Source organism: Hippocampus bargibanti, linkage group LG07 (assembly GCF_051943395.1).
Source record: "Hippocampus bargibanti isolate YZ-2025 linkage group LG07, ASM5194339v1, whole genome shotgun sequence".
NCBI lineage: Eukaryota > Metazoa > Chordata > Actinopteri > Syngnathiformes > Syngnathidae > Hippocampus > Hippocampus bargibanti.
Window position 1 is genome coordinate 7459858 of NC_142740.1, and position 25945 is coordinate 7485802.

A 25945-nucleotide genomic window follows, 5' to 3' on the forward strand; every position below is an offset into this window, starting at 1 on the left:
ATTGGGGAGACTAAACAAATTCTCAAAAAAAGACTATCTACATCGCAGGGATAATACTAGTGGGCCTCAATCGGCGGTACATATGGACCTAGAAGCTAGCAACCACTCATTTAACGACAATGAGGTTAAAATCTTAGCGAAAGAAAAAAGATGGTTTGAAAGGGGAGTAAAAGAAGCTATTTTCATAAAACTGCAAAACCCTTCACTAAATCGCCATGGTGGGGTGATGAGATGTTACCTGGGCAAATCAGGCCAGTCATAGACCGCATAATTAGGCAGTGCAATCGAAGAAATCAGTCAGGACAATAGAAGTAATCAGTGTAGCCTCAGGGAATCGTCCTCTGCTCCCCGCAACCTAAGAGCAGCGACCTATCATAACAGAGTCTGGCATCGCCACGTCTGGACAGTAGGGATATATATACACAAGGCCAAAACTACCAGCAAATTTTTGTTCGCTGACAAAGCCTCTTGGATAAGAAGCGAAACGTCTGACACCTTCAAAGAAGTACAGATGACGGCTGAAGAAACCTTCTCATCGATGGACCACTCCTGTCCGTATAAGAGCTTACACAGACGGAATGATTAGAAATGGAAAATTGTGCGGATTTTTTTGCTTGTTTTTGGATTGAAGCTCTCAAAAATGTGTTTATTTCAGATTTTTTGGGCCTAAATATTCCATGAAAATATGTGAGGTAATTGAACCACCTAAAACGCGACTGTCTGTAATAAAATAATCCGTTATAAATAAAAACAATCCATGAAAACCTCTATGGAACATCAATGTTTTAAAGAAGGAAGATTGGTCATCTGCGAACATTAAGTTTATGATTGTATTCGGATCAAATATCAACTGTTATTGTGGCTTAAATGGGACCACCATTTGAAATTTTGGTCGGGATTTTCACAAACATCATGGAATTTCAGAGGTTTGATTTGCTTTCACAGGACGAATAAAATGATGTGGTGGGCCAGATTCGGCCCCCGGGCCTTGACTTTGACACCAGTGATCTTGAGTGAGTACATATTAGTTTTCAACGGCAGGTCTATCTATATCTACACACACATACATACACACATACACACATATATATATATATATATATATATATATATATATATATATATATTTGAGAAACATATCTGGTCCACCGGATTAAATCGTGCAGATCTCACCGATTCCATTTTTAAATAGCACTTACCGGAATTGTAAATGTGTTGTTTTCCACAGAAAAGCCTTTGCTAGATGGTATCTTGTCAACAGTCAACACAGCCGTAAATTCTGTAGGATTTTCGATCCGCAGAAGGGTCGACTTGGAGGTGCCTATTTTCACTGTCCCGAAAGATACAAAAGTAGCCTTCGAAAACAGAACCAGGCCCAAAACAGGAACATCGTTTTCCTTGTCGGTGTCGCCATTCTTCGCTGGAATGAATTCCAGAAAGCTTCTTGGAGTGCAGGCCAATGCGACACTTTCGGACATTTTTTCCCGTTCCGGTTGTGGCTAGCGTAATAGCAAATTACATTCCGTCCAATTTGCTGGTTCGTAAAAGTACCCAGTGATACTGCTTGTCAAGTATTTGGGGAAAGAGTAGATGCAGAAAGGACAACACGATCCAAATATCAGACGTTTGATTGCTCACAACGCGTAGATTTTAAATTTGTCCATGTGTTGAAGCAGCCAATGATAAGCGAGGAATTGCTTTTTCTCCTCCAATGGTAAACGACTTCCTGTAAACCGAAAAGCTTAAACAACAATCCGCCAATCGAGTGACCGCCCTACCGTATAGCCACTCCCTCTCCGACTTGCTTCACTCGAATATTTAAAAATAATAATTTCCAAAAGAAACTTTGTAAGTCCGTCCCCAAATAAGACATAATAATGTTTATGTATATTTATTTACTTATTTTTTCGCTGTTAGTATGTGAAAAAAATTGCGCCAAATAGAAATTGGCGAGACGAAATAGCAGACTGAAGCAAACGGGCATTGCACCGTCAGAGATCTGGAAATATTGTACCGGTGTTATTTTGGTTCAGAATTTAAAGGGCAACCGACATCACTTTGTGTTTCCTAACTGACGTCAGAAAAACGTTTTATAGCATCTAAAATACCCAAAATACGCAGTGCGATATTTTTAATCAAATTCAAAATACAAATAAAAATGACTTAAAGTGTCCAAAATCTGCAAAAAAAATGAACCCGGAAGTGGCCAGTTTCAGACGGTCCCGCCCCCTTGTTCGTGGCGTCACCCCAAGACGTCTTGCCTTGCTGGAGATTCAAAACAATGGCTTCAGATTCGGCGAATATGCTTTCTTGTTACTCATCCAGTTATGAATATGATTCAAATAGTTCTGAAGAGGAAGGCATACATGTTTGCAATCGATTAAATAATTTATTACGTGCTATTGTGAGGCAATAGGGGAGGGAGGGGAATGTAGCACTAAAAAAGAGTGAGAAAATGGCGACAAAGCTCTATGTCAGGAATTAATCAGCTCCGTGTAAGGAATTAACAGCACCGTTTCCTTACACGGAGTTTTGTCGCCCTCTTCTGCCTCTTTTTGGTGCAACACGAAGTTTTCAGACCATACAAGTAGAGTGGTACCTCGGTTCTCGATCACAATTCGTTCCAGGACCCTGTTCGAAAAGCGATTTTTTTCGAACACCGAAACCACCTCTTGCTCCTGTCACTTGCGAGTTAACAGCGGGGGGGACGGTGGCTGCCTCTCCCGGCCGTTCTTCACCCGCTGTCATTCTCTAATCACGGACACGGGGCTTTTATACGGTTCGCGATCACCTCGCCAATGCCGGATGATTGACTCAACTCGCCACCGTGCCTGGACTCTTCCTTCGATGTGCGAGTGTATCCGGTCCGAGGTTTTTACCCCACGTCCCGTAAATTTATGTCATCTTACAGAATACAGAATACAGAATACAGAATACCTTTATTCGTCCCGCAATGGGGAAATTTGCAGTCCACAGCAGCAATTGAAGAGGGATGGGGTTGGGGTGGGAGTGAAAGGATAGAAAACAAGATATTCTAAGCATAACAAAATAAAAATGTCAACTGTATACTGTGCAAATGTAGATGTGCAAAAACCGTTCTATAAACAAGACTGTACATAGTGCAGAATCAAGAAATGCATTTAGATATATTGCAACAACCCATATTTACAGGTGTCCAGTTTTTTTTTGGTTTTTTTTTCACATGTGATCATTGGGAATTGTGAAGCCTGACAGCAGTCGGTAGGAACGAGCGGCGGTACCTCTCCTTCTTGCAGCGCGGGTGTAATAGTCTCTGGCTAAAGGAGCTACCCAGAGCTGTCAGGATGGGCAGGAGGGGGTGGGAGGGGCTGTCCGTCATAGCTTTTAGTTTAGCTAGCGTCCGTCTGTTGCCCACCTCCTCTAGAGAGTCCAGCGAGCAGCCCACGACAGAACTGGCCCGCTTGACAAAGCGCTCCAGTCTTTTTCTGTCCCGGGTGGTGATGCTGCCTGACCAGCAGACAATGCCATAGTGGATGGCTGATGCCACCACAGAGTCATAGAAAGTCTTTAGAAGTGACCCCTGAACTCCAAAAGACCTCAGTTTCCTGAGGAGGAAGAGGCGACTCTGTCCCTTTTTGATTAGGGCATCCGTGTTTGTTGTCCAGTCCAGTTTATTGTTTAGAGTAACACCCAGGTACTTGTAGGAGGTCACCCTCTCAATGTCCGAACCCTGGATGTTCAATGGTGCAGGTGACGATTGTTTCCTGCAGAAATCCACCACCAGCTCCTTGGTTTTCCCGGTGTTGATCTGGAGGTGATTCTGCTGGCACCAGTCCACAAAGTCCTTTGTCAGTCCCCTGTACTCCCTATCGTCTCCCTCTGTAATGAGGCCGACAATAGCTGAGTCGTCAGAGAACTTCTGAAGGTGGCAGGTTGGGGTGTTGTAGTTGAAGTCCGAGGTGTAGAGGGTGAAGAGGAATGGAGCCAGGACTGTTCCCTGCGGCGCTCCGGTGCTGCAGAGAAGCCTGTCCGACTCACAGTTCTTTACCCTCACGTACTGTGGCCTGTTTGTGAGGTAGTCTGTAATCCAGGATGTGAGGTGATGGTCGACTCCGGCATGCTGCAGTTTGTCCCCCAGTAGACTTGGCTGGATGGTGTTGAAGGCACTGGAGAAATCGAAGAATGTGATCCTCACCGTGCTCCCAGCATTCTCCAGGTGCAGCAACGCCGTATGGAGGAGGTAGATGATGGCATCCTCCACACCGATGCTGGGCTGGTAGGCAAACTGCAGCGGGTCCAGCGATGAGCTTGCCAGCGGTCGCAGGTGGGCGAGGACGAGTCTCTCCAGCGTCTTCATCAGGTGAGACGTCAGCGCCACCGGTCTGTAGCTGTTGAGCTCTTTGGGGTTGGCAATCTTGGGCACTGGGACCAGGCATGACGTTTTCCACAGCTGTGGAACTCTGCCCAGCTTCAGGCTCAGGTTGAACAAGTGCTGGACAATGTCACACAGCTGGTCGGAGCAGGTCTTGAGGAGTCGGGAACTGATGTCATCCGGACCTGCTGCCTTCCTCACCTGCATCCTCCTCAGTTGGTTCCTCACCTGCGCAGTTGTGACAGACAGGCAGGAACCAGGAGGCAGAGTGGCGGCTGAGGGTGTGGCAACGGTTGGGAGGGCAGATGTTGGTTGTGGAGAGCTGGTCGTGAGAGGGGGCAGGGAGGGTAAGGCCACAGTGAGAGTTGGTGCAGGTGCAGCTACAGGTGAAGTTGACGGTGGGCCGGGGGCGGCTGGCGTCTTGTCAAACCGATTGAAAAAGCGGTTGAGTTCATCTGCCCAGTCCTTGTCTTTTTCGTTCAATGTCACTGGGCTTTTGTGGCCTGAGATGTTTTTCAGGCCCTTCCAGACACCAGCGACATTGCTGGCTTGCAGCTGCTCCTCCATTTTCATCCTGTAGGCCTTCTTCCCCTCTCTGATCTTCCTCCTCAGTTGGATCTGCACGGCCTTCAGTTCCTCTCTGTTGCCCGACACAAAAGCCCTTTTCTTCTCCTTCAGGAGGACTTTTATGTCGGGATTAATCCATGGTTTGTTGTTGGCAAAACACCGCACAGTCCTGGTGGGTACGGTGTTTTGTTCACAAAAGTTAATGTAGTCTGTGATGGTGTTGGTGTCTTCCGGGATTGCGTAATTTTGCACCCTCGTGTGCCATTTGCTTTTTGGCGTAGTAAGCGGGTCGGATCACCCCCTGCCTTCTTACTCGCTGTGTTTGTGAATAAACATCCTACTCGGGTAGTACGTGTCTGCTTTGGGATCCCAAACATTCCACTACGTTCCGATGAGTCAGCTGCCGTCACTCTCGCTCGGAACGTGACAGCTACGGATGACTCGGCTACAGGATGTTCTTTTCTCTTAAAATATCTATCCAATGACACTTGCTCTCACTCCCACAGTCACATCACTAGATTTCACAGCCTCCTTATTCTTTAATATCGTACTGATCATAGATTTTGCCATGCTGTATTCCCTCGCCAGATCAGACACTCGCACACCTCCTTCATATTTTGCGATTATTTCTTTCTTAAATGCAATAGTTGTACGCACTACTTTTCTTTTTTCACTTTAAGCAGCACTCACTTTCTTTGGAGGCATGATTAGGGGCTAAAACTCTTCGTACACCTATATTAAACGCTAGAGCAAAACGCAGCACGTCCGCTAGCGAAAACAGTTGGTCAAGGAGAGAGCGATACACCCGTGTGCCGCTCAGCTCCCCACCCTCGCGTACGCACTCACGCGTCGTATTGAAATTAAAAAAAGATATTCTTGCTTCGGCGTTCGAACATCAATCGGTGTTCGAACGCCGAAGCAAGAATATCTTTTTTTTTCGAACACCGATTTGTTCGAACAGTGAGGCGTTCGAGAACCGAGGTACCACTGTACAGCAAAATGCATTGACGTGATGGAAGGACTGCTACAATGTGTCCTTTGTTTGGTCAGGGACGTTCCTTCAGTGACGTAGGGTGAGGACTCGTCACCAACTCAAAAAAGAGACTTCCGGAATATTCAGCGCGAGTCTTAAAACGTAAAATATAGCTATATGCTGTGGAATCTTTGTAAAATACGCTCAGTAGAAGTCATTTGAAGCCATTTTACAAATTATGGACACAACTTGTCCTGAGACGTCGGATGTCCTTTAAAGATGCATTTTCACTTCAGCTTTTTTTCAAGCAGGTGATTTTATTTTGAGCAGATATTTAACTCAAGTCATATTCTCTAATTTTGCCCCCTCTGTTTTTAAATTAAACAACGTGACGTCTTTCGGCTTCAAAATCAACAAACTGTATGTTCATCTTGTACAAATAAAAGAAAAAAATATACTAACCAATACCCGGTGTTTCGAAAATCACCTTTTCAAAAAAGTCAAGAATATAAATAGTACAGTACTGTACTCATTGTCTCAACATGAACACGTGATCACTGACTGTCCAATCACGTGGCAGAAACTCACGGCTCGTAATTTTGAACTGATGGCAGTCAGGGAGGACGAGCAATTTGGTATCGTCGAGACTCGCCAATGGTGCTATTGACTATCTCGTTCTACATTCTCTTACGTAATAATGTCTACCAAATATCTGTAGTCGATTTGAAATGACCGATTGTCTCATTTTGGGATAAACATGAGTACTCAAATCATCACCCCGGGGCCGTACCGAGCTACAAAGCTGGTAAGTCAATTCACGCTAAATTCTTGAAAGGAAACGTCGAAAAAAAGACATTCCCATTTGTTATTACAGCAAATGCTTACATGGTCGTATTTAGTTCTAAACGTGAATTTACATGACTTTTGTCTGTTCGTTTCCGGTAGCTATAAACCATCGAGAACAAAAAAAAACATCTCAAGTTATATGTTTACGGGGCATGGCGTCGTCAGACACGAACGTATTACGATACGTACATATTTTTTTGAACAGAAATTAAGAAAACCATTTTATAATTTGTTTTAGACGCACTCTTGCAGTTGACGAACTCAAACACATTGTTGAATTTGAGTTGATAACCCAAGCGTGGTAAAATTATATTTACTCTATCAATCTCATCGTTTAACATTTTGAAACCGACACAAATAGTTTCGACTTGTGAAATTTGCCCTTAGTTGACCATATATCAGTCCTTTTTATCTTCGTTTTAAGCAACCAGTTCAACAATAAAAACAAACAAAGCAATTTATTGCATAACCTGGGTTTTTGACCGTAATCTGTCCCAGAAACGTGTTGCATATAAATAGTCAAATAAATCTTCTTGTCTGGTTTTAGTGGAATGAGATAACTCATCTCTTCCGAGCTGGGATGCCCCTGAAGAAGCACCGTCAGAACTTGAGGAATTACAGCTCCTGCTTCACGGCGCTCGCTGCCGTGGACTGGCTTCACCAAATGCTCTGTAGCAACAGCAACTTTGGTCCCGATGTCACCCGACAGCAGACGGTCCAGCTGCTCAAGAAATTTCTGAAGAACCATGTGATAGAAGACGTAAAGGGCCGTTGGGGCACAGAGGATCTCGAGGATAATAGTTCACTTTATAGGTAATCTTTCGTTAGTACAATAGTCTCCACGTTCTGTGTTTTACATTGCGAAAGCGAACAATTACCTTGCCACCATGCCAATCGTACATTGTCTGTTTCAAAAGGTTTCCATCCACTTCTCCGCTAAAACCCATCCCATGCCCAGTTGTGCCTTCAGCATCCAAAGGTCTTAAGAAAAGACCTTCACTTCGAGACAAAGAGGGTTTCTTCAGGTTTAAAAGCTTGAAGAAAAATGAACAAGAAGCTGCGGTAAGCCAAAGGCCTGTGATCTGTGTTCACAGTATCATAGGATCTTATTCTTGTAAAAAAATGTAATCCAAACAAAAAAAATGCAAAAAAAAATCAATGTATTTGAGATACAGTTGAATACAGTGGCGAGCTGTGCATTTGACAGCTCGGCCTTCAGTAGTGCTATGTCTGAATCCAACCTTTAAGAACTATTTTAAGACGATACAACCGGATATGCAGCTACAGCTACAACGACTCATATAAAAGTGTGGTATGAGTTGGTACATGTCCACTAGATGGTACGTCTGTGTAAGCTCTCAGTCGTACAGGAGTGGTCCATCGCTGAGAAGGTTTCTTCAGCCGTCATCTGTACGAATTTGAAGGTTTCGGACGTTTCGCTTCCTATCCAAGAGGCTTCGTCAGCGAACTAAAGTCTGACTGGTCGTATCGGCCCTATTTTAGGGATACATTAGGGATATATAAATTGGGCCGATACGACCAGTCAGACTTTAGTTCGCTGACGAAGCGTCATGGATAGGAGGCGAAACGTCCGAAACCTTCAAATTTGTACAGATGACGGCTGACGAAACCTTCTCATCACTAGATGGTAGCGTTAGCCAGGAAATAAGGCCTGCGAGAAGGCCTTGGGTTGCCAACTCGTACTCTGATTGGTGACAGCAACAGTTTGATTGGCACTTATTTGATGCTACAGGACCTGCACAACTAATTGTGAAGGTGTCCAGGTCGATTTCTGACCTTGGTAACAAATAATGGCTGAAATGGCATTGGTTCAAAGTTGCCCTGGCCAGCTATCCAGCTATCTGTCCATCTATCTAGCTAGTTACCTAGCTGGCTACCTCGCTAGCTATCTATTTGCTATCTATTAGCTGGCTAGCTATCTATTAGCTAGCCAGTGACTGTGGGTACCAGGTAGCAAGCACCTCCATCTACAACATTAGTAGCCTGTTCTAAAAAAGTTATTGGGCACCATAAATGTAAAAAATCTTAGCTATCTATTAGCTAGCTATCCATTCACTAGCTAGCTAGCTTTCTATCTATTTGAGTTACTTCCGGGTTGAGTGCTTGTGGCGTCACCGGTGCGCACCGCAGCTTTAATGTCTTTCAATTTCTTGATCTCCTTGATGTGCGTCTCACCCTTACGCATATCACACGCTTGAAAATGGTATAAAAGCAGCTGTCGTGGGACAGAGAGAATCAGACTCATTTCGGACTCACAGACTCAAAGAGACTTGCAAAGACCCGCACAGGCACGCCCGGCAAACGCCGGGCGTCGGACGGACATCATGGCACGACTTGCTCGATTCCACGCCACGATCAAGCTCTGCGCGTCACCTGCCTGGGATATCTGACAACGAACCTACTTTCAAATAAAGAGAACCATCAAACTCTTTATGCTCACCCACAGAAAAACTTATCCTGTGACTGTAAAGTGACCTTGAGAGTTTTGAAAGGCGCTTATAAATGAAATGTATTATGATTATCTCATCTCATCTCATTTTCCGTACCGCTTATTCCTCATTAGGGTCGCGGGGGATGCTGGAGCCTATCTCAGCTGTCTTCGGGCACGAGGCGGGGGACACCCTGAATTGGTTGCCAGCCAATCGCAGGGCACACAAAGACATACAACAGTCACTCTCACACTCACACCTAGGGACAATTTGGAGTGGTCAATCTGCCTGCCATGCATGTTTTTGGAGTGTGGGAGGAAACCGGAGGACCCGGAGAAAACCCACGCGGGTCCGGGGAGAACATGCGGGGAGAGGCCGGACCGGGACGCGAACCGGCGACCTCTGCACTGTGAAGCCGGTGTGCTAACCACTCGACTACCGGGCCGCCCGTATTATGATTATATTATTATAAATACAAAAATGCACATCTGGATGCAGCACAAAAGGGGTAAAAAGCAATGAAAGGAAGCTGAAAGACAATTTAGAATTATTTTATAAGAATTCATGGAAAAAATATCATTAGCATCAGTCTGTGATTCAGATATTTGTGGCCAGTAGAGACGGCCTTGCAGGCCCTAACGCTCCACCACTGGTTGATTGTGCGACCTTATCTCTCCCTTTCAGGAAAATCACCAATCAGAAGACGAGAGAGATCCAGAAGAGCAGCATGTCCAGAGACGGAATTTAACGGAAGATGATGAGCGTAATATTTGGAGAAATACAACATTGACCCAGTAAAAAATAAAATGAAAAATACCATCCAGAATGAATCAAAAGGGGATGCTTAGTGGCTCTCTATTGTGTTTTTTTCTCAGCCTGCAGAAGATTCTGGGTATCGCATCTCTGGATGAAGTCTTAGACCCCCGCTCCGTCAACCCTCACCACATCATCCATAACATGACCAAAGTAAACAAGCACGGCGTGGTCGCCCTCGACGACAAGACCAGTAGGTTCAAGATTTCCCTACGAGGATTACCATTACGGAAATATCCAGTCGGTTAGTGCTTCAAACTGCTAGCGTAAGCCGAAAAATGCGTACACGGTTTTGAGAACCGAGATCCCCCAGGATGGATTCTTTTAATTACTAGCATCTTGGCGCTAATATGAAACTGAACTTCATTAGCAAGCTTTTGCAATTGTGGTTTATGACTTGTGGTTTTTAATTTATTTTTTGGTTTTATATTGGTAAAAAAAATCGGTAAAGTGATACCTCAGCTTACGAACACTTTAGCTTCTGAACCTTTCGCCTTACGGACATTAAATTCGCAAGAATATAATCTTGGCATACAAACAAGTTTTCGGCAAACGAACCAAACCACAGGGAACGCTACGGTTGCTGGCGGCCTAGTTTTCATCACACCTTTCCTTGAGTGCAGACGTGGTTTGTTATCAAGGATACTTTTGCTATTATGGGACCGAAAAAGACCCCACCACCGGCTAGTGTTCAGCCAAAGAGGTCACAAAACAAATTACGGTCGAGCAAACAAAGTAGATCATCGAGAAACACCAACGATGTGTGCGTTTGTTTGACTTAGCGTCCCAGTACCAGTATGCTAAGTCGACCATTGCTACGTGTGGCTGAGGAATTTTCTGTGTTGTCTCAGAAACTATCTCAGGCAATAGAAGAGGTTGACAAACTTCTGTTGATTTGGAGTAACGAAAAGCAGCTAGCAGGGGACATTGTGAGTGAGGGTATTATCGCCGTGAAAGCACAGCAACTTAACTCGGATATCATCAAGAGGCAACTACATCAGCGACCATCACAAAGGTCAATAAAACAACTATATTCTACAGTACAGTTTATTTCTTTCATTACATTACAATAACATTTATTATACATAAAATAAGGAATATCTTGCGTAGTTTTAAGACTTATTTTGTAGAAAATTAGGTTTTATGGGGACCTGGGAACTGATTATTTTCATTTTTAATAGTTTCTTATGGGAAATAAATAATAAATGAACTTTTGGCCTTACACACACTTTCTGGGAACCAACTAAGTTTGTAAGCTGAGGTATCACTGTATTTGCGATCAAAGCGACTGTGAGCTGCACTGATTAATGTTTTCTCCAGACGATCTTCCTCATTGGGTTTTGTCAGCCATGAAGAGTCTGGCCAACTGTGAGTAGCACTCACTTCTTGTTTGCAACAGTGCATCAATTCTGTTTCTCTACACCTCCTTTTTTTTTATTTTAAATTTCAACTGACGGCGGCGTCGTGTTCACCCCTCGCCCCAGGGCCCAAATATGACAGCGCCGAGCCGTCCTATCCTGGCTTTGAGCGGGATGTTTTCAAAATGGTGTCCGATTACTTCTACAGCCAACCGCAACCGCTGCTCACCTATGAATTGTACGAACTGTTTATCAACGTGCTGGGTAGGTACGCTTTTCGTTGGTTGGCGATTTTTAGAAGTATACCGTCAAACCTGGGTTTTTTACCATATTCCTTTCCAGAAAGCTGTTGAAAAACCGATGTGTTTGAAAGCCAAAACATTTGCCGTCATAATCAATATAATTTATGTCAGCTTTTTTAAAAATCAATATTGAACAATAGAAACATGTCGACTCACAAAGGAACGCTACACGAGGATAACGTCAGATTTGCCGAGATCTCAGCCAACCACGTCTGCTTCTTTGTTAACAAAAACAAACAAAAAAAACCAACTTTATTCAACAATACTAATGCGTCGGTCACAATGAGATGCGACATCAGGAAGTGATGTATAAGGAAGAGGAGGGAGTCCAGTGGTGCATTCAGGTGCGCTCCGTTTAGTCCCGAACCCATTTTCACTTGTAAACCAAGGCATAAAAAACCTGAAATCTTTGGTCGAAAACCGAATTGGTCGAGAACCAAAATGTTTGAAAACCGAGATTTGACTGTACAGTCAAACCAGGTTTTTTTTTTTAACCATAATCCGTTGCAGAAACTGTTGGGGTAATTCGCTATTCGAACATCTTTAAACATCTTTTTGCATCGTTTCTTTTTGTTTTAGACTTCCTGATACGTCATATCCTGCTTGCCTTTACATGATGTCACCTCTTCAAAATTGACCTTTTTCTTCAAACATATGGAAACTGATATTATTCCCATTCTCCAAGGTCTAAATTAGCTAAATATACCAGTTATTGTGATCTTGGACCTTGGCTATGCCTGCCTCAAGAGCCATGTAATTTTATTGTTGACGTTTTTCAAAAACGCTGCAAAAATTGGAATATTATGTCCTTATTTTCATGGTAGCTTTCCAGAGGTTGATGCTATAGCATTGAAAGTGGTACCAAATGAAAGCTAATAATTTTTTTTGCATATGGTAGTAAACACATGAGCACCTGTGTTAATTTTAATTAATTTGAATGCACAAACATGTATTTTTATGCTTGGAAAGGATGCCATCATATAATACATAACTTTATCTAAAAAATGTTACTCTTAATGCATGTGTATAATTTATTATCACCCTTCATAGAAAGTTCCGCAGGAATCCAACAGTGTAATGCTACATTGGAACTGATAGAAACATGGGGTCTCACAGACAACATTGTAGGCTTGGTATTTGATACCACAGCAAGCAACATTGGCATCAACAAGGGTGCAGTGAAGCTTATTGAAGAAAAACTAGGTAACAAGGTATTCTACTTCGCTTGTCGCCATCACATATCAGAGGTAATAATTGGAAGTGTATGGGAGGCTGTGTTTAGCAAGGTCAAGAATCCTGACAACCCAATGTTCAGCAATGTGAAAGAGAAGTGGGACAAGTTGGTTAAGGACTGCCAGGGAGTTCTGGCCCTAGCTGAACAAGACTTGAAACAGAAAAAAACAAGCACAATTGCAGTCTTAAGCAATTTCCTTGAGGAAACAAGTCCGAGGGCAGATTACAGAGCTGTGCCTGATCCTGCTTGGTGAGGAACCTCCTCGAGGTATCCACTGGGCCAAGCCAGGTGCCATTCACCAAGCCCGCTGGATGGCGAGGAACATTTACTGTATGAAGATGCTCATGTTTTCCAAGGAACTAAAATACAACACGGACACTATCTTCAAGCTGGAGAGGATGAACAAGTTCCTGGCCTTATTCTACACCAGCCACTGGGTGACCACCACATCTGCAGCTGATGCACCTATCCATGACCTCCAGCTTATGAAGAACATGCTGCAATACAAGCAGTATGACTATGAACTGGCAACCTCTGTTCTCAAGAAAATGAACAACCACCGCTGGTATCTAACCCAGGAACTAGTGCCATTCACCTCGTTCAGTTCACATGCCAGCATGATCAAGTCTGCAAAAGAGAAGCTTGCAGTAAAGGAAACCTGAGAGTTACAGGAAAGGCAAGCCAGTGTTTCCTGTCATCAAGGCAGCTACAGTTCTCACAGGCCTGGTAGGGCCAGAGTCTCACTTTCTGTTTCATGCTCTTCGAGTGAAATGTGACTGGCTCACTACTGCTGACACCTGGGAAGACAATGACAGCTATAGGAATGCACAGAAGTTTGTGAGGTCAGTGAAAGTGACCAATGATGTGGCTGAGAGAGGTGTGAAACTAATGAGTGACTTTGCAACTCAGATCACAACTGACCCAGAGCAAAGAAGCTGCTTACTACAAGTTGTGGAGTACCACAGGAAAAAAAATGACAGTTTCAAAAAAGCCACATTGAACAAGTGATAATGTGGCATCACCAGTGCGCACCGCGGCTTTGATGTCAAGCCCTTGATCTCCTTGATGTGCGTCTCAGCCTGAGGCATATCACACGCTTGAAAATAGTATAAAAGTAGCCGTCGCGGGACAGAGAGAATCAGACTCATCTCGGACTCAGACCCAGACAGACACACAGCTCGCAGAGTTTCACAGCACGACTTGCTCGACTCCACGCCACGATCAAGCTCTGCGTGTCACCTGCCTGGGAGATCTGACGACGAACCTACTTACAAATAAAGAGAGACATCAAACTCTTTTTGGCGAGCTAGCCAGGAGGATTTTTTTTCTTCTCTTCCTCAGCCCAATCAACTCTCCTAATGGAGAGAGACCAGGTTTCCTCCGTCTCCCTCAAACTCCCCCCTCCCTGGCACGATGACATGGAGCTCTGGTTACAAGTGGTTGACTCCCAATTCGTCAACCGTTGCATCACCCAGGAGACCACCAAATTCCACTATGTGGTTGCTGCCCTCACTCCGTAGTTGGCCGGTCGTGTGCGCCGAGTCATCTTCGACCCTCCGGCCGAGAATCCTTACGCGGCCCTGAAACAGGAAATCCTGAGGCACACCACCCTCACGGAACACCAGAGCCTTGAGGCATGACGTCAAGCTGGGGGACAGCCGGCCCTCCCAGCTCCTGCAATGCCTCGAGGCGGTGGCGGGCAATAGCATCAAGGACCAGAGTTTCCTGCAGCATGTCTTCATAGAGACGCTGCCCCCGATGATCCAAGCAGTCCTGGAAACCACACCACCCGACTCCACCTTGCAGGAATTGGCCGCCCTCGCCGACAAAGTTGCGGAGGCGTACGCGGGGCGGCCTACCGTTTCTGCCATGCAGGTTCCTCCGACGCCAGGGCCCTCGACTGATGCTCTCCAACTGCTCGTCGACAAGATGCGTGCCCTGCGAACCGAAATCCGGGAACGCCGCCGTAGTCGCGGACGCGGCCCCATTCGAGAGCGCAGCCCAAGCCGCAACCGGAACCCATCCAGCGCGGACTCCGACCTATGCTGATACCGCCAATATTGGGGCAACCGGGCCAAACGATGCAGCGAGCCGTGCAAGATGTCGGGAAACGGCCCAGCCAGGGAGTGAACACGGCTTCCAACTTCAAACCTGGGGTTTATGACCATAATCTGTTCCAGAAAGCTGTTTGAGAAACCGATTTGGTCAAAAACCGAAACATTTCTCATTCTAATCAATGTCTGTGTTTTAATTTTAGTTTTTTTTTATCGTGATTGAACATTATAAACACGCCTTCTACACGATGTGTCGCTCATAATAAGACGTGAGGATGTGACGTATAAGGAAGCGAAGTCCAGTGGTGCATTCAGGTGCGCTCAGTTCAATCGAGAACTTATTTTCGGTTGTAAACCAAGGCATTAAAAACCTGAAATTTTGGGTAGGAACCCGAATTGGTTAAAACACAGGTTTGACTGTTTCGTTTTTTTTCCTCCATGGCCGCTTTCTCGTCCTATGTTTGTGTACAGTGAACGGTTTGAGCTAACCCAAGCTTATCCCTCCCCTTTTTTTTTACCGTCTGCTTGCACCTTCTCCCTGCCTGCGCCACTTCACCTCTCCATTTAGTGTATTGTGGCTATGTCGCGGGGCACCAAGAAGGCAAACGCAGGAAGCGCAATCCTCCCTCGGCGCGTCGTCCACCCAAGATGTCTTTTCGTTCTACCGAATGCCTCCTCCTGTCGCTGCTCCGGCAAGGAACCTGCGATGAGATGCAGTCCCCCATGAGGGGGATGCTGGGGGTCCGAGCGGCGGCCGACGGTGGGCGGTTAGGGGGCAGCTACACCAGCCTTGATCCGACCGGTTCGTCCTTGAAGTACAGACAAAGAAGCTCCTCGTTGGAGACTATCCTGGCTGACTCCACCCCTTTGACCAGGCAACGGATTTTTTCGTCCAATGACAGCCTGGCGTCCCGTTATTCCACCAACGGGAGCGGCGATAGCGACCGCAGGATGATTCGCAGTCGCTCAAATTCGACCTGCGCGTCAAAAATGACGCCGGCGCCTCAACGAGTGCGAGTTTTGCGTCCGAAGGGCGTGGGCAGCTGTTTGGACATGGTCACCGAAACCGACGAAGAATCCTCGAAGGAGATCAAGTGGCGGGGCCGAGCCGCCAGTTGCTCCGACGTCAACGCCTCAGAGGACCGCAATCGCCCCCGTTCTGCCGCACCCCGTACCACTTCGTCGGGCTTCCGGGCCTCACCTCCCGCTACCTGCGCATCCATTGCCCCCCAACCGGCATCCCGTCCATCTGGTCTTTGGAGTCTCCCGCAGCCTGCGCTCCTCAGTCGCTGCCTGAGCTCTCTGGATGTGCCAAAGTTTCCCCGAGCCGCTTCACTGCTCAAACCGTCTGTTCAAACTGGAATGCGGCCCCCAGAAACAAAATCACAGCACAGTAAGACCTCTTCTTGTCTCTGTCTGCCGATGTCTAATCATACTAACACCGTCTAACATCTAATGCTAGCTAGTTTAGTGATTTTGATGGTAACGGATTGACGGATTGGTCTCCCGCTTGTGTTACGTATGCGCTTAGGGCTCCTCCAGCCTCAAAGCGAGTGTGTGGCCGTCGAGGCACTGCAGTTGTGCACGCTCCTCCTCCCTCCCGCCTCACGCAGGAAGTTGCAGCTCCTCATGAGGATGATGGCCCGCATCAGCCAGAATGTGGATATGCCTCCACTCCATCCTGCCATTGGCACCCGCACGCTGGTGAGAAAAACAAAACAAAAACAAAAACGACGTAGCTAGCTGCTTAATTTGGGGTGTGGGGGGCTACGTCGAGGTGCTGCTGCGTTTTTTCGGCGCACCGTTGGCGACTGACGGCCTCAGAAGGTCATTGTAGTTCAATCTTGATTGAACTACAATGATTGATTTATTTATATAATTATTTGTTTTTATTTATTCATTTATTCATCAATGAAGAATCACAATCATCTTTATTGCCATGAAGAACACACAAGGAATTTGTCTCTGGTAGAACACGCTGCACTAGTATCATCGAAAAATGGAGGCACTATACAGTTCTATTTGGGTTCCTGTTAGGAGAGTTACTTTATTCATTCATTTATTCATTTAGGTTTTCATTCTTTCTCAGTTATTTACCTATTTATGTATACATTTATTAGTTTTTATTTATTCAGTTTGTAATTATTCATTTATTATCAATTTATATATTTATGTATTTATTTATTTAGTCGGGTTTTAATTATTCTTTTTTTTTATTTATTCATTCATTTTTTATTCATTCTTTTATTCATTTGTTTCTTAGTTTTTATCAGATTTTTATTTGTTCATTTTGTATGTATTCATCTATGTATCTATTTATTCAGTTATTTACCTATGTATTGATGCATTTATTTGTTTGTTTATTTGTTTTTATGTATTTAATTTATTTATCTATTTATTTTATTCATTTATTCCTTAGTTTATCAGAATCAGAATTTTTGATTTTTATTTCTTCATTTTGTATGTATTCATCAAATAATTCATTTATTGATCTATTTATTGATGCATTTATTTCTTTGCTTATTTTGTTTTTATTTATGTATGTATTTATGTTTTTATTTTATTTTTTATGTGCATATTTATTTAATTCATTCATTTATTTATCTATTTATTTTATTCATTTATTTCTTAGTTTATGTGATTTTTATTTGTTCATTTTGAATATATTCATCTATTTATCTGCTTATTCCGTCATTGATCCATTTATTTGTTTGTTTATTTGCTTTTATTTATTTATTTATTTATGTGATCTAATTACACCCGCCCCCCCAAGCCCTCACACATATTTTTTCCCACTTATGGTCTTTACGAGTAAACAAAATGGTTGAGGTGGTCCAAGATGATTTCAGAATCTATTTTTTATTTTTTTGATCACGCATTCTCAATTCGTCATAATACGCTTGGATCAGTTTCAACTGAACTGGACCCAATACTTTGGTACATCTGGTTTCATAGTTTAGTTAAAAAAATCAAGTTAACTATAGACTGTTGCTTATATTTTGTTGCATTTTGAAGGAAAAAACGTTTTGCAATAAGCCAGTGACATAAAATGTGGGCTAAGTGAAGCACTGTGCTTACTTCCCATATGAACCAAAATATGGTCCTGATTGTGTTTTCTCATTTCCATTTTTTTCCCGCCAGATGATCCACACGTTTTCATCCTGCGTTCTCGGCAGCGCTGACGAGTGCGACTTGGATGAGCTCTTAGCCACCAGATTGGTTTCCTTTTTAATGGATCACCAGCAAAGCATTCTGTCCGTTCCGAAATACCTGCTCGGTGCCATTAACGATCATATCCAGTGTTTGCGCATGGCACAGGTAAGAGTTCCTCTAAAAATAAATGACTGAATACATAAATAAATGGATGGATAGATAGCGGATAGATGGATAGATAGCAGCTATTTTGCTTTGTGTAAGCCGCTAGCTAACTAGATAGATAGATAGATAGATAGATAGCAGCGTGCTAATTAGATGGATTGATAGCAGCTAGCTCACTAGATGGATTGATATCAGCTAGCTAACTAGATAGATTGATAGCAGCTAGATGGATGGATAGCGGCTCGCTAACTAGATGGATTGATAGTAGCTAGCGAACTACATAGATAGCCTCTATCAAGATAGCTAGATAGCAGCTCTCTAGCTAGAGAGATAGCAGCGAGCTAACTAGATAGATAGCTAGATAGCATCTAGCTAACTAGATAGATAGTAGCGAACTAACTAGATAGTGGCTAACTAGCTTGATAAATAGCAGGTAGTTACCTAGATGGATCGATAGCATCTTGTTACATAGCTATCTTAGCAATCAAGATGGATTGGATTGGATTTGCCTTTATTAGTCTTGCAGTGGAGAAATTTACATTTCACAGCAGCAAAGTGATGAAAGGAATGAAAGTAGAAAAAACAAAATACATATATATGAAGGCACACAAGTCAAATTAGCTTTTGTGTTCCACCAAGTGATGTTAAGAACTCCCGACGATGTCATTCATTGTGTTTTTTGAAAAGAGCGAACCCACCTACTTTTCTGCCCCGCAGGTCCCAGTGGCAGAAACGGCTAATGTTGACGGTAGCGAGCCGGCATGCGTTCCGCTGCCCCTGTACACTTTCTGCCATCAGATCAGCGGTGCCGAATTTGAGCACCAGAAGTTGTCCTATTCCCAAAAGGCCATGGAGGATCTCCTGGAGATGTTGGTGTCAGACCAAAATATGACGGAGAAGGACAGATGCAAAAAGTTGAAGCAGGTAAAAAATAGTTGCGGCTTTGTATAATTGTTGAAAAAAATATTGGGACCACTGTAATTAGTTTTATTTGTACAGGCCAGCGTCATTTGTGTCATTGTTATTATTATTATTATTATTATTATTATTATTATTATTATTATTATTATGCATTTCATTTCTAAACGCCATTCAAAACTCTCAAGGTCACTTTACAGTCACAGGATAAGTTTTTATTTGGGTGAGCAGCAGCAGCCACACACCCCAGCGTTCACTCAACCTGGAAGTAACTCGAATAGATAGAAAGCTAGCTAGCTCGCTAATAGATAGCTACTCGATAGTTATTAAGCTAATATATAACCAGTTAGATAGCCAGCCAACCAGCTAGATGTATAATAGATAGCAAATACGTAGCTAGGTATGTAGCCTCATTACGGAGTTAGCGGACAACTTAGACATCAACTGTTCGTGAACGGACTATTTATTCTTGTAATATTTTTGTTTCGTCGAGCTAACAAACAATTTATTTATTTAAGCATTTGATTATTTAGTTATTTCTGTTTTTTGTTTATTTAATCAGTTATTTATTCAATACTTTATTTATTTGTTTATTTTATTTATTCATTCAATTATTATTAAGCTATTTAATGAATTACCAGTGTTTGAAATACCGTCTGCTGTGGCCCGGGGCGGACAACTTTCAAAATGTCTCAGCCCGGTTGGCCGACAACTTCTTCAAGGAAAAAAAAGCAAATTTTTGTTTTCACATCAAACGTTTGTTTTATTCAATATAGCAAAAGCTACAAGCAAACCGCTAAAAGCCACGTGGACTCCTCTTTCGAAGCGGCTTTCAAAGCTCTCAAGTACACCTTTCAGTCACTGTGTAGTCCAAAGCACGAAACATGCTTCTGATTGGCTGCCCATGCTGAGAATATGCAAATTATCATTTTCATAGCACTTGAGATTTTTGAAAGCCGCTGAGAAAGAGTTGTCCACGTGGCTTTGAGCAGACAATGCAACGCAAACATTGCATTGTGCACCATGACAACAAAAGACAACTGGAGCAAAATCTTCAGCAAGGGATATTTACCATAAATTAAGCAAGGGAGCATTTTTGGTAGGTGCTGGACAGCAAGGAAGGTGAGACTGATCTTTATAGGCTGGCGAGACAGAGAGACAAAGATGGTAAGAACCTGCAGCAGGTTCGGGTGATTAAGGATAGAGATGGCAATGTATTAACAGGTGCCAGTAGTGTGATGGCAAGATGGAAACAGTACTTTGAAGAATTGATGAAGGAGGAAAATGAGAAGGAACAAAGAGTAGAAGACGTGACTGTTGTGGACCAAGACGTAGCAAACATTAGCAAGGATGAAGTGAGGAGGGCGCTGAAGAGGATGAAGGGGGAAAAGGCACTCAGGCCTGATGATTTACCAATCGAGGTATGGAAGTGTCTTGGAGAGGTGGCGGTGGTGTTCCGGACTGGGTTATTCAACAAGATCTTAGATGGTGAACAGATGCCTGAAGAATGGCGACGAAGTGTACTCGTGCCCATTTTTAAGAACAAAGGAGATGTGCAGAGTTGTACTAACTACAGAGGAATAAAGTTGATGAGCCATACAATGAAAGTCTGGGAAAGAGTTGTTGAAGCTAGACTAAGAGCAGAAGTGAACATTTGTGAGCAGCAGTATGGCTTCATGCCAAAAAAGAGTACGACAGATTCAGTGTTTGCTTTAAGAATGCTGATGGAGAAGTACAGAGAAGGTCAGAAGGAATTGCATTGTGTCTTTGTAGATCTGGAGAAAGCGTACGACAGGGTGCCCAGAGAAGAGCTGTGGTATTGCATGAGGAAGTTTGGAGTGACAGAAAAGTATGTCAGAGCGGTGCAAGACATGTATCATGACTGTAGGACAGTTGTAAGGTGTGCTGTCGGTGTGACCGAGGAATTAAAGGTGGAGGTGGGACTCCACCAGGGGTCAGCTCTGAGTCCCTTCTTATTTGCTATGGTGATGGCCAGGCTGACAGACGATATTAGACAAGAATCTTCTTAGACCATGATGTGTGCAGATGACATTGTGATCTCTAGCAAGAACAGGGAACAGGTGGCCGAGAAACTAGAAGTGTGGAGATATGCCCTGGAAAGGAGAGGAATGAAAATCAGTTGCAGCAAGACGGAATATATGTGTGTGAATGAGAGGGATCCAAGTGCAAGAGTGATGCTACAGAGAGTAGAGCTAAAGAAGGTGGAGGATTTTAATTACTTAGGGTGAACTGTTTCTTTGGGAGTGACCAGGTTGGATAGGATCATATTAGAGACGTTGGAGAGAAAGTCAGAGAGGCCAGACTGAGATGGTTTGGACATGTCCAGAGGAGAGAGAGTGACTATATCGGCAGAAGGATGCTGAGCCTTGAACTCCCTGGCAGGAGACCGGGAGGAAGACCGAAGAGGAGGTTTATGGATGTGGTCAAAGAGGACATGAAGGTAGCTGGTGTGAGAGAGGAGGATGCACAAAACTGGGATAGATGGAGGACATTGATTCGCTGTGGCTGAAGGGAAAAGCCGAAAGGAAAAGAAGAGACTTCCTTAATAAAAAAAAATACTTTATACTTCGCAACAATGTTTTTTTTGCCATTAGTCGTCTTATTGTGTTTCAAGTTGTGAAAAATGGGGCAAGCAACTTTTCAGAGTTGTCTGCCCGGGTGTCTGCTAACTTGTCAGGAGTTTCAGACATTTTTTTCTAGAATCTAAAGGCGCACCTTCAACGAATGACATACAGTGATACCTCAGCTTACGAACGCTTTAGTTTACAAACTTTTTTCCTTACGAACATTAAATTCGCGAGCATATAGTCTTGGCTAACAAACTAGTTTTCGGCGGACGAACCTAACCACACAGCTGGCAGACTAGTTTTCGTCACCACCTTTCTTTGAGTGCAAATGTGGTTTGTTTTTGAGGATACTTTTGCTATTATGGGACCGAAAAAGACCCCACCACAGGCTAGCCGAAGAGAACACAAAAGAAAATGACAGTTGAGCAGCAGAATAATATCATCGAAAAACACCAACGAGGTGTGCATTTGCGTGATTTAGCGTCCCACTCCCAGTACACTAAGTCGACCATTGCTACGTGTGGTTGAGGGTTTTTTTCTGTGTTGTCTAAGCAACGGTCTCAGGCAATAGAAGAGGTTGAAAAACTTCTGTTCATTTGGATTAATGAAAAGCAGCTAGCAGGGGACAGTTTGAGTGAGGGTATTATTGCTGAGAAAGCACGGCATCTTCACTCGGATATCATCTAGAGGCAACCGTCCATTGACAACGACCATCACAAAGGTAAATAAAACCACAATATTATACAATACAGTTTATTTCTTTAATTACAATATAATAGCACATTTATCATACATAAAATAAGGTATATTTTGTGTAGTTTTAAGGCTTATTTAGAAGAAAATTATGTTTTATGGGCACCCGGGAACGGATTATTCTCATTTTTAATGGTTTCTTATGGGAAACAAATGTTTGGCCGATGAACTTTTGCCCTTACACACACTTTCTGGAAACCAATTAAGTTTGTACGCTGAGGTATCACTGTACTGTATTTAAAAACCTTTCCATACATAACGTGCAGCTCATAATAATAATAATAATAATAATAATAATAATACATTTTATTTTAAGCACCTTTCAAAGCTCTCAAGGACACTTTACAGTCAGACAAGCATAGGTAGTATAATAAAAAAAATAAAATCACAAATAGAATACAATAAATAAAATACAATTAGAAATAGAAACAAGAGAAAGAGCTACACAGAAAATGTAATTATAAATAGATGGGTTTTGAGATGGGATTTGAAGGCGAGAAGAGAATCAATGTGACGAATGTTGGGAGGAAGTGAGTTTGAGGGCAGAGCAGCTGAAAGCTCTGTCCCCTATCGTGCTTAGACGGGCGGGGTGCACACAGAGATGAAGGATCTGAGGGAACGAGAGGGAATAGAAATTTGAAGAATGTCAGATCTGTATGGGGGGCAAGGTGATAGATAGCTTTAAATGTTAATGTTATATATTTATAGTTATTATAAGTGGCATGATCAGCTTTTGAAAAAATCTTTTCATTTAGGTGCGCTTTATAGTGGAGAAAATTGGGTTTTTGTTTCTTTGTTTGTTTGTTTTATTTATTTATTTGCGACTGCGATTTGTCTCCGCGTGCAAATACAGTGGTACCTTGGCTTATGCACTTAATTGGTTCCCAGACAGAGTGTGTAAGGCGAAAAGTGTGTATCCCAAAAATTAATTTCCCATAGGAAACCATTAAAATGAGAATAATCCGTTCCCAAAATATATTTTTCAACAAAATAAACCTTAAAACTACAAACAATATACCTTATTCTATGTATAATGAATGTGTTATTGTGTTGTAATGAAATAAATACACTGCACTATATAATAATAAAGTCGTTTTATTTATCTTTGTGATGGTCGTTGATGGCTTGATGGAATGGAGTGGCAGGTCGTAGAGAATTGCTGTTTGAAAGGAGTCACATTCCATAAGGACTGTAATTAAAGAAATAAACTGTACTGTAAAATAAAGTCGTTTTATTTACCTTTGTGATGGTTGTTTGCTCCTGTCACTTGCGAGTTGACAGCGAGGGGGGGGGGGGCTGCCTCTCGCGGCCGCCCTCCACCTTCTGTCAATTCTCTAATCATGGACACGAGGCATTTATACGGTTCGCGATCACCTCGCCAATGCCGGATGATTGACTCAACTCGCCACCGTACCTGGACTCTTCCTTCGATGCGCGAGTGTATCATCCGGTCCGAGGTATTTTCCCTGCGTCCCGTAAATTTATGTCATCTTCCGGGATTGCGTCATTTTGCACCCTCGTGTGCCATTTGCTTTTTGGCGTAGTAAGCGGGTCGGATCACCCCCTGCCTTCTTACTCGCTGTGTTTTCTTTTATTTGTGAATAAAGATCCTGCTTGGGTAGTACGTCTCTGCCGCCTGCTTTGGGATCCCAAACATTCCACTACGTTCCGACGAGTCAGCTACCGTCACTCTCGCTCGGAACGTGACAGCTACGGATGACTCGGCTACAGGATGTTCTTTTCTCTTAAAATATCTATCCAATGACACTTGCTATCACTCCCACAGCCACATCATTAGATTTCACAGCCTCCTTAATCTTTAATATTGTACTGATCGTAGATTTCGCCATGCTGTATTCCCTAGCCAGATCAGACACTCGCACACCTCCTTCATATTTTGCGATTATTTATTTCTTAAATGCAATGGTTGTACGCACTACTTTTCTTTTGTCACTTTTAGCAGCACTTACTTTCTTTGGAGACATGATTAGGGGCTAAAACTCTTCGTACTTCGTATTAAACAGTTGAGCAAAACGCAGCACGTCCGCAGCGACAACAGTTGGTCACAGAGAGAGCGATACACCCGTACGCCGCTTAGCACCCCACCCTCGCGTACGCACTCACGCGTCGTATTGGAATATCTCAAATATTTTGTTCAAACTCCGATTTGTTCGAACTGTGAGGCGTTCGAGAACCGAGGTACCACTGTACAATAGTGTTTATTTTATTTTATTTTTATCAAAACTGTGTGCATAGGTGAGGATTTTTTTCAAAACCGCTGAATTTTCACATTGCAATGCAAGCATTGGCGTTCGAACACCGATTGGTGTTCGAACGCCGAATATCTCGAATATTTTGTTCGAACTCCGATTTGTTGTGTGAGGCGTTCGAGAACCGAGGTACCACTGTACTTTTTAGACACTCTAAGTCATTTTTATTGGTGTTTTGCATTTGAATAAAAATATCTTACTGCGTGTTTTGGGTATTTTAGATGCTATAAAACGTTTTTCTAATGTCAGTTAGGAAACAAAAAAAGTGACGTCGGTTGTCCTTTAAATATTTGCTGAGGAACGTAGCCTTCTTTCACCATTTCGAGGAATGATCCCATGTATCAATAAACGGTGAACTTTCAGGTTGCCGCATGACGATATCAGTGAGTTAGCCGTGCTTTCTCGAATATAATTGCTTTATTCACGCTGTCGCCGGCTAGCTGCTTTTCGTTATTCCAAATTAACAGAAGTTTTTCAACCTCTTCTATTGCCCCAGACCGTTGCTTTGACAGCACGGAAACACCTTTAGCAATACACGCAACTTAGCATATTTGTACTGGGCTGTTGAATCAGACAAACGCAGACCTCGTTCGTGTTTCTCAATGATCTCCTTTTTCTCCTCTATTGTAATTTTGTTTTGTGTCTTCTTCGGCTTAACACGAGCCTGTAGTGGGGTCTTTTTCAGTCCCATACCAGCAAAAGTATCCGTAAAAAATCAGTGAAGACGATCGACGTGTGTACTCAGTGAAAAGGGGTGTGGAAAGGTAGGCCGGCTGGGGCGCTTTTCGGTGGTGTGGTTTGGTGTTGTTCCGCCGAAGATTACTCCGCCAGCCACGGTGGGGCAGCGCTCCATGTGTATCCCGAAAAGTAGTGCATATTCCAAGGTTTAATTTTCATAAATTTAACGTTCGTAAACCGAGGCCCCACTGTAAATCCATTTGCTCTCGACGTCTCCTCATGCGGCGCCGTTGTTCAGTTTCAGAAGCAGTACCCTGACATCTACGGTCGACGCTACCCCACCGCGGAAAAAGCCAACAAGCCCAACAACAAGCCAAAGACGAAAGCGCCGCTGCTCATCAGGAAGACCAAAGCGTTCGGGATCAGAAGCTAAAGTGGCCGCCGCAGCGTTTGCTTGCACTGTGAACTGCAC

General features: G+C 43.4%; 2 protein-coding genes across 6 annotated transcripts in view; one reads left to right on the forward strand and one right to left on the reverse strand.

Annotated features, from left to right (window-relative positions):
* The window catches only part of aspm (assembly factor for spindle microtubules), a 51705-nt gene extending 50111 nt beyond the window's left edge, over positions 1-1594 (reverse strand). For both annotated transcript variants that reach the window (XM_089001632.1, XM_089001633.1), the window contains exon 1: positions 1200-1594. In XM_089001632.1, the coding sequence (XP_088857758.1) occupies positions 1200-1478 (279 nt within the window). In that variant the 5' untranslated portion in view covers positions 1479-1594. The remainder of the gene's footprint in view (positions 1-1199) is intronic.
* Positions 1595-6510: 4916 nt separating this feature from the next.
* depdc1 (DEP domain containing 1) lies at positions 6511-25906 on the forward strand. Of its 4 annotated transcripts, none has more exons than XM_089000842.1 (12): positions 6511-6696; positions 7285-7550; positions 7655-7799; positions 9872-9981; positions 10063-10244; positions 11321-11368; positions 11485-11622; positions 15517-16341; positions 16480-16652; positions 18090-18266; positions 18984-19190; positions 25772-25906. In XM_089000842.1, exons 1-12 carry the CDS (start codon positions 6649-6651, stop codon positions 25904-25906), a joined length of 2454 nt encoding a protein of 817 aa, XP_088856968.1. In that variant the 5' UTR covers positions 6511-6648. The 4 variants fall into 4 exon arrangements, with proteins under 4 accessions (XP_088856968.1, XP_088856970.1, XP_088856971.1 ...); XM_089000843.1 differs by having other exon boundaries at positions 6620-6696; positions 10063-10193; XM_089000844.1 differs by lacking the exon at positions 15517-16341.
* Positions 25907-25945: the final 39 nt, after the last annotated feature.

Excerpts from the sequence above, each read along its gene's own strand:
- depdc1 (XM_089000842.1), top strand. The coding sequence starts at position 6,649 with ATGAGTACTCAAATCATCACCCCGGGGCCGTACCGAGCTACAAAGCTG. Across the intron at positions 7,551-7,654 it reads GATAATAGTTCACTTTATAG|GTTTCCATCCACTTCTCCGC; the intron begins GTAATCTTTCGT and ends CTGTTTCAAAAG. Across the intron at positions 11,369-11,484 it reads CATGAAGAGTCTGGCCAACT|GGCCCAAATATGACAGCGCC; the intron begins GTGAGTAGCACT and ends CCCTCGCCCCAG.